The sequence below is a fragment of the Ruditapes philippinarum genome, unplaced genomic scaffold, assembly GCF_026571515.1.
Source record: "Ruditapes philippinarum isolate M1 unplaced genomic scaffold, ASM2657151v2 ctg6813_1_1_1_1, whole genome shotgun sequence".
Taxonomy (NCBI): domain Eukaryota; kingdom Metazoa; phylum Mollusca; class Bivalvia; order Venerida; family Veneridae; genus Ruditapes; species Ruditapes philippinarum.
Window position 1 is genome coordinate 71,222 of NW_026863083.1, and position 9,498 is coordinate 80,719.

The window sequence follows — 9,498 nt, forward strand, 5'->3', positions numbered from 1 at the left end:
GAAAGTCAATGGTTGCTGGTTGCTGTGAGAGTCAGTAATTGCTATTTGAAGTCACTGTTTGCTATGAAAGTCAATGGTTGCTGCAGAAAGTCATCCCTTGCTATGGAATCTATGGAAATTCACTGATTGCTATCGAAGTCAATGCTTGCCATGGAGCAATATAGATCACTGGTTGCTATGGAAAGTCACTGGTTGCTATGGAAAACAATAGTTGATATGGAAGTCTTTGGTTGCTATGGAAAGTCACTGGTTGCTATGGAAGATTAACGTTCGCTATGGAAGTCAATGGTTGCAATATTGGTCACTGGTTGCCATGGAAAGGCATATGTGGTTATGGAAAGTCAATGGTTACTCAAGAGGTCTATTGTTGCTTAGGAAAGTCACTGGTTACCATGGAAGTCATTGGTTGCTATGGCAAGTAAATGTTCGCTATGGAAGTCAATAGTTGTAATATTGGTCAATGGTTGCCATGGAAAGGCATATGTTGTTATGGAAAGTCACTGGTTGGATTGGGAAGTTACTGGTTTCTATGGAAGTAAGTTGTTGCTAAGGAAATTTAATGTTCGCTATTGAAGTCGATGGTTGCAATATTGGTCACTGGTTGACATTGAAAGGCATATGTTGTTATGGAAAATCACTGGTTGCTAAAGAGGTCTATGGTTGCCATAGAACATCAATATTTGTTAAAGATGTCTATGGTTGCTTTGTAAATCACTGGTTGCTCTGGAAAGTCACTGGTTGTGTTGGAAAGTCACTGGTTGATATGGAAGTCATTAGGTGCTATGAAAGATTAATGTTCGCTATGGAAGTCAATGGTTGCAATATTGGTCACTAGTTGCCATGGAAAGGCATATGTGGTTATGGAAAGTCAATGGTTACTAAAGAGGTCACTTGTTGCTACGGAAAGTCACTGGTTGCTATGGAAGTCAATTGTTGGTATGGAAAGTCACTGGTTGCTATGGAAGTCAATTGTTGGTATGGAAAGTCACTGGTTGCTATGGAAATAATCAGTGGTTGCTATTGAAAGTCACTGGTAGCTATTGAAATTCATGGTTGCTATGAAAAGCCAATGGTTGCTATGTAAGTCAATTGTTGCTATGCAAAGTCACTGGTTGCTTGGGAGTCACTATGGCAATTTATGGTTGCTATGGAAAGTCTATATGTTGCTATGGAAAACAATAGTTGATATAGAAGTCTTTGGTTGCTATGGAAAGTCACTGGTTGCTATGGAAAGTTTGTGCTTGTTGTTTGTGCTATGGGAGACAATACTTACTTTGGGAAATTTTTGGTTGCTATGAGAAGTCACATCTTTGTGTGGCTGGGCTTTTATATAAAGAAACTTTGAAGATACCCACCAGATGGTGTTTCATGCTAAATATCTAAGCTCTAGAGATAGCTCTATGGGGTTTTTAGAAGAATACTTTTTAAGTTTTTTTTTCTCTCAGTTGCCATGGCATGTTTTAAGAAAAAGTTTGGCGCCATTATTGACATACAACAGAGTGATCCCATAAGTTCACTCTTGAGCATTTGGTGCTCAGGTGAGCTAAATAACAGTGAAACTATTTGGCCTTCAAGGTTAAGGTCATAGACCAGTCCAAGTCAAATTAAGTTTGATTATTGAGCTGTCCAGTGAGCTCAATAGGTAGAGCGTTGGACTGTAAATTGGGCGACCCTAGTTCGATTCTCGGACGGTGCAGGTCACTTTTGTTGTGATTGATCATGAAATCCATTCTATGTTCATTCGCACTGTACCTCTGCACTGGCATGTACAAAGTTATCAGTTCCTTATGAAAGTGAAGGCAACTAGTACTGGTAAACTGTTTAAAAGCTTGCCCAGGAACGGTGCGGTAGCTGAACTGTGCTCAGGTGAATTAATGTGGCTTACTGCCATTATCCAGAGTGAAAACTACCAATACCACCACCAGTTTCATCATTGTTCTAAAGGTTGCTGTTTATAAATAACAAATTAATATCCAATAACAGCAACAAGAGCTGTCACAGGAGACAGCAAAGCTCGACTAATAAAATACTGGACGCAGTAAGAAAGAAAAAACTATGAAAGAAAAATCAATTATGTATAATTATGTATTAAGTTATGGTAAAAAAATAACATTGTTAACATAAATTCCAAGATCAAGGGGAATAATTCTGGAAATAGTCACGCTAGAGTTATGAACCTTGTCAAACAACATGTGTGTAATCATAAGAAATATATATTTGAAGTAGATACCTTAAAAAGTAGAGTTATAATATTTCTTAAAGAAAATCCTAAGTTCAAAGAGAAATAAATCTGTAAATATTGGTTCAAGAGTTTTGAACCTTAAGTTATCACATAAAATGTAATTGATGATAAGGAATAAGTATTTGAAGTTTGAGGTAGATACCTTTAAAACTAAAAAGTTATAGTAAAAAATAACATTTTTTTAGTAAAAAAAATTAAGTTTATGGGGAGATAATTCTTGCAATATTGGTGCTAGAGTTGTGAACCTTAACACATAATATGTGATTAATAATAATATTTGAAGTTTGAAGTTGATCCCTTAAGAAATAAATAAGTAACAGTAAAAAATAATGTTTTTTCAGGAAATTTCTAAGTTGAAGGGGAGATAAATCTGAAAATATTGGTGCTAGAGTTATGAACCTTGTCACATAGATGTGGATGATGATAAGGTACATGTATTTGAAGTATAAAGTTGATCCCTTAAGAAATAAAGAAGTAACAGTAAAAAATAGTATTTTTTAAGGAAAATTCTAAGTTCAAGGGGAGATAAATCTGAAAATATTGGTGCTAGTGTTATGAACCTTGTAACATAAGATGTGAATGATGATAAGGAACATATATTTGAAGTATGAAGTTTATCCCCTAAGAAATAAAGAAGTAACAGTAAAAAATAATATTTTTTCACGAAAATTTTAAGTTCAAGGGGAGATAAATCTGAAAATATTTGTGCTAGAGTTATGAACCTTGTCACATAAGATGTGGTTGATAATAAGGAACATATATTTGAAGTTTGAAGTTAATACCTTAAGAAATGACAAAGTTATAGTGAAAAATATTTTACTGCACCAAAACTTTAATCTGAAATCTGGACGCAGATGCGGACGCCGAAGCCATCGCCGGGGCAAGTAGGTCAGCTCTCCATAAACTTCGTATAGTTTAGCTAAAAATCAAGCAAATTTTAATAGTTTGACCTTCAAGGTCAAGGTTATTGATGAATAAAGGTCATTGTCATTGATTGTTGCTTCCAAGTATGGGGACAAAACAATCATAAATAACAAAGTAATAGCCAATAACAGCAAAATTCAAGCAAAATTCAATAGCTTGACTTAAAGGTCAAGGTTATCTATGAATATAGGTCAAAGTCTATTTGGTCTACTTGATGGTCTTGTTTAAATGATTGTTATTTCCAAGTATGAAGACAATCCAATCAAGATGTAGCCAGTTGTAGCAAAAATAAAAAATTTGACCTGGAAGGTCAAGGTCGTTTATCATTCAATGTAAAGTTTTGTCTAATCTTCTTGAAGGTCTTGTGCAAAGGGTTGCTGTGTCCAGGTTTGAAGAAAATCCTTGAGAACTGAAACAAGGGCAACATTGTTGCAAGAAACGCCCATCACAAAAGCTTTTGACAGAGGTGTGGGCATTATAGATATGCATATAGAAGATATTCTGTGAGCAATATCTGGATATTCTCTAGTGAACTTGACCTTGCAAATATAAACTTAAATTACACGTGTCACACTTGTAGTCAATGACCTCTAAGTGTGATTTTAATTTAAACTAGAGACTGGTTCAAGCATGTGACACTGCTTCTCATATTGGTGAACATTTCTATGAAGTTTCATTAGAATCCCACCATGCATGAAGGAGAATGATGCTCTGGACAAAATTTCTATATTTTATCATCTTTAGTGACCTTGACCTTGCATTTAATTAACCTAAATAAAATATTTCACACCAAAAGTTATGCTAATGACCCTGTGTTTCAATCCTTTAATAAATGATAACTAAATGGTCCGAATTCACATTTTCATATTTTTATCTGTACTTCGACCCCAATGTTTGACCTTGAACTTGGCTGCAGAGACCTTAATTTCACACATGACACTTTGGTGAATATTTGTGCCAAGTAACATTGAAATCCCTCAATGCATGTAGAAGTTTGCTCCTGACAAGTGTTTTTCAATGACCTTTATAATGTGACCTTGACCTTTGACCTAGAGACCTGGTTCTTGTGCGACACAGCTTTTCATAGTTGTGTACATTTTTATAAAGTTTCATTAAAATTCCTCCTTGCGTGTAGCAGATATGTTCCGGACAAAGTATTGGACATTGCCTCACTGCCAGCCAGGGGGTAACTATAATAAGACCTGTTTTTTAAACGGGCGTTTAAAAATTATGAGAAAAGTTTTTGTGAACATACAAAGTTTGAAGTTCCATGGTGAATGCACTTATAATAATTTCAATGTTTATAGGTCAGTTTTCTACTTTGTTATTTCATGACCTATTTACATTTGAGCAGAAGAAGGGTATGGCAGATACCATTCATCAAGACTTGAATGGGCATCTTCATATGAAGTTTCAATGCAATAGCTTTTCAAGCATTGAAATAATTGACCTTACCAAAATACATGTATTAAAAAAAACACCTATGATGGCAAGTTGGTCATAGCAACAGCTCTACTTTTTCTTTGAAATGTAGAGCTATAATGTTTTCAGGGAAGTTTTCTTCTGGTTGCCATGGCAACAGAATTTTTAAAGTTTACTTAAAAAGATAAGATCACATGACTACTTTTATTGGTATTTTATTTTCAAAGAAAATTAATAAATTGTTCCGAATCATTTTATAAAATAAATTATCACAGTGAAAGTGAAAAACATTTTCATATCAGCAACTATGACTTGTTAATCAGATTAGGCACAACACTACATTGTAGTCAAATGAATTCACAGTCCACCATTCCCTGATGATGTGTGGAAGATAGTGTGTAATATGAGCCGAGTTTCCTATTTTCTTCAGCTGGGCAATGACTGCGTTTTGGCAGCAAAATGGTTTGTGATATGTCCATATTATCATATCCATTTTAGCAGAGATTTGAACATCTTAATGTCTCTGCTAGACAAGACCTTTAATTACCATCCAAAGTTTAAGTCCCTGCTACTTCCAGGGAGTGGCTGGGCTGTGGTTACATAGTGTACATAATTCTAGTCACACATGCGATGCTATTCATCTCTGAGAAAATGATAACAAATTGCACCAAAAAATATTATCAAAAATTAGGTTATCATAGTAAGCTTTCAAGCACTCATTAAATTGACAAAGTCAATGTATACATTTTTTATAGTAACCATAATTTAACACATATCTTTCACTTTTATCATTATTCTGCTCATTTCTGATGCAGACATTCATTTCAAAACTGGTAGAATGCTTTGTCTTAAATTTTTATATTATTAATGCTCACTTTAATAAAAACTTTTATAGAACATTTTTATTCTCAAAATGAAGATCATTTTTTAATCAAAATTTAATTATCTTTAATGATTATTCATGAATATGATTCTCTAATTCAACTTTTGTCTTGTCTTCTTTAAAGGTATATATAAATTTTATGCTTCTTTTTCAAATAAAACTTTGCACGCCTCTTTAGGATCTAGATTAATAACTGACAACAAATCATTATTAAGAGTATGTTTCTCTCCGTTCCACGTAAAATGTGTAGGTGGATTCTCCTCGCCATTTTCAAAGTCGAAATATTTACTTATTGAAATAGCTATACTCGATTTAATCAGTCCAACTCCGCCTAAATCCGGATCGGCAGGATGATATATACGACCGGTTTCCGGTAACATGCATATTTTACTAGGCTCGAACTTAACATTCAATGTTTGACTCCCTGAATATCCATATGACAAAATATCCTTCAAACCCTTTTCTTTATTATCTGTCAAATGCACGTAAACTATTGGTCGGTCATCACAACGTATAAAGTTCCGTTCACGCCCACATGGTGATAAAAAAGGGAAGTCTTCCACATATCTCCCAGTTTCATTCAATCGAAGTCTCTTGAAGAAGAAGTCCAAGAATTTCTTTTCTGAAATAAAACAATAACTTATGAATAAGAAACCATTTTAAGTCCATCAAATACAGATAAGAAAATTAATGTGTAGAAAGAAACAATTAAACCCACCCGATCCCAGTGTAGCTCAAAAAACCTTTTAATGCAGGTCATGGTCAACATTTCTTCACCACTAAAAAAGAAAGGTTTCAAGTATGTATTTTGCAAAATTGAAAAATTGGTCACTTATAATAAAAATATCCAGTTTGGCATTGCCACATGCGACTACAGCCTCATACTTAAATCACATACCAACTTTAAAGTTAAAGTTATATTACCTTTAAAACATGACGTGAAATTCTTCATCTTTGAATCATCTAAGAATAACTGAAAAGAGAAAATATCAGGAATGAATAGTAGTATATTGATTGGCTGTAACTAATAATAACCCACTTAACAAATAGTAGATTGCGTGACTTTAATTTATATTTCTGTGACAGACTGTAATTTATATTGTTATAACTGACTGTAATTAATATTGCTTTGAATGACAGTAATTTATATTTTTGTGAAAGACTGTAATTTATATTTTTGTGAATGACTGTTATTTATATAGCTGTGACTGATTGTAATTTCTTATGCTGTGGCTAACTGTAATTAATATTGCTGTGAATGACTATAAATTATATTGCTGTGACTGACTGTACTTTTTATTGCTGTGACCAACTGTAATTTATATTGCTGTGAACGACTGTAATATATATTGCTGTGAATGACTGTTATTTATATTGCTGTGAATGACTGTAACTTATATTGCAGTGACGGACTGTAATTTATATTGCAGTGACTGACTCACTGTAATTTATATTGCTGTGATTGACTGTAGTTTATATTGCTGTGCCTGAATGTAATTTATATTGCTGTGGTTGACTGTAATTTATATTGCAGTGCCTGACTGTAACTTAAATTGCAGTGACGGACTGTAGTTTATATTGCAGTGACGGACTGTAATTTATATTGCTGTGACTGACTGTAAATTAAATTGCAGTAAATGACTGTAATTTATATTGCTGTGATTGACTGTAATTTATATTGCTGTGCCTGACTGTAATTAATATTGCTGTGGTTGACTAAATTTATATTGCTGTGACTGGCTGTAGTTTATATTACTGTGATTGACTGTAATTTATACGGCTGTGTCTGATTGTAGTTTATATTGCTGTGGTTGACTGTAATTTATATTGCTGTGCCTGACTGTAACTTAAATTGCAGTGACGGACTGTAATTTATATTGCAGTGACGGACTGTAATTTATATTGCAGTGACTGACTGTAGTTTATATTGCAGTGACGGACTGTAATTTATATTGCTGTGACTGACTGTAATTTATATTGCTGTGACTGACTGTAATTTATATTGCTGTGACTGACTGTAGTTTATATTGCTGTGACTGACTGTAATTTATATTGCTGTGACTGACTGTAATTTATATTGCTGTGACTGACTGTAGTTTATATTGCTGTGACTGACTGTACTTTATATTGCTGTGACTGACTGTAATTTATATTGCTGTGACTGACTGTAATTTATATTGCTGTGACTGACTGTAATTTATATTGCTGTGACTGACTGTAATTTATATTGCTGTGACTGACTGTAATTTATATTGCTGTGACTGACTGTAGTTTATATTTCTGTGACTGAATGTAATTTATATTGCTGTGACTGGCTGTAATTTATATTGCTGTGATTGACTGTAATTTATATTGCTGTGATTGACTGTAATTTATATTGCTGTGCCTGACTGTAGTTTATATTTCTGTGACTGAATGTAATTTATATTGCTGTGACTGAATGTAATTTATATTGCTGTGACTGAATGTAATTTATATTGCTGTGATTGACTGTAATTTATATTGCTGTGATTGACTGTAATTTATATTGCTGTGCCTGACTGTAATTTATATTTCTGTGACTGGATGTAATTTATATTGCTGTGACTGGCTGTAATTTATATTGCTGTGATTGACTGTAATTTATATTGCTGTGATTGACTGTAATTTATATTGCTGTGCCTGACTGTAATTTATATTTCTGTGACTGAATGTAATTTATATTGCTGTGACTGAATGTAATTTATATTGCTGTGCCTGACTGTAATTTATATTGCTGTGATTGACTGTAATTTATATTGCTGTGATTGACTGTAATTTATATTGCTGTGCCTGACTGTAGTTTATATTTCTGTGACTGAATGTAATTTATATTGCTGTGACTGGCTGTAATTTATATTGGTGTCAGTTACTGTAATTTATATTGCAGTGACTGACTGTAGTTTATATTACTGTGATTGACTGTAATTTATACGGTTGTGTCTGATTGTAGTTTATATTGCTGTGACTGACTGTAATCGATATATTGTATTGAATGATTGTAACATTTATTGCTGTGACTGACTGTAATTAATATTGCTGTGAACAACTATAATTAATATTTCTTTGACAGACTTAATTCATGTTGCTGTAAATGACAGTAATTTCAATTTCTGTGAATGACTGTAGTTTATATCGCTGTGAATGACTGTTATTTATATTGCTGTGACTGACTGTTATTTATATTGCACTGGCTGACTGTTATTTAAATGGCTGTGAATGACTGTAGTTTATATTGCTGTGAATGACTGTAGTTTATATTGCACTGGTGACTGTTATTTATATTGCTGTAACTGACAGTAGTTTATATTGCACTGGCTGACTGTAATTTATATTAATGTGACTGACTGTAGTATATATATTTCTGTGACTGAATGTTATTTATATTGCTGTAAATGACTGTTATTTATATTGCACTGACTGACTGTTATTTATATTTCTGTAACAGACTGTAGTTTATATTGCTGTGGCTGACTGTAATTTATATTGCTGTGGCTGACTGTAATTTATATTAATGTGACTGACTGTAATTTATATTCCTGTGACTGACAGACATTAGTTTATATTGCATATATACTACAGCAATATAAATAACAGTCAGCCAGTGCAATATTAACTACAGTCAGTCACAGCAATATAAATTACAGTCATTCAATGAACTAGTGGGTACATTTTGATTTTGGTACGTTTGATCGACTACACCCATTTATGTAAGATGTTTTACCTGGCCTTGATGATCTATAAAATAGAAATATTCTCGTATTTTCGGTTCTGGCGACTGGCCCTGTATGTAATGTACATTTCTGCTTAAATGCTTAGTAAAAACATTTGATATTCGAAGAGAAAACATAATTTTAACAATTGAAACCTTCAATTGCGAAGGCTTCTGAAATTGTAAACAGGAAGTAGTAAAAAGTAAAACTCTGGAGCTTGCGCAACACCCAGATTACACTGTTAAAACGGCCCTTTTGATTGGTCACTTGGAAAATTCTCTAAATCATTGTCCAAT

General features: G+C 33.3%; 1 protein-coding gene across 1 annotated transcript; it reads right to left on the reverse strand.

Annotated features, from left to right (window-relative positions):
- Positions 1 to 4,787: 4,787 nt before the first annotated feature.
- LOC132721082 (UPF0598 protein CG30010-like) lies at positions 4,788 to 9,407 on the reverse strand. The gene is made up of 3 exons (XM_060705330.1): positions 9,214 to 9,407; positions 6,396 to 6,444; positions 4,788 to 6,093 (listed from the first exon to the last, which is right to left on the reverse strand). Exons 1-3 carry the CDS (start codon positions 9,337 to 9,339, stop codon positions 5,609 to 5,611), a joined length of 660 nt encoding a protein of 219 aa, XP_060561313.1. The 5' UTR covers positions 9,340 to 9,407; the 3' UTR covers positions 4,788 to 5,608.
- Between the last annotated feature and the right edge of the window lie 91 nt (positions 9,408 to 9,498).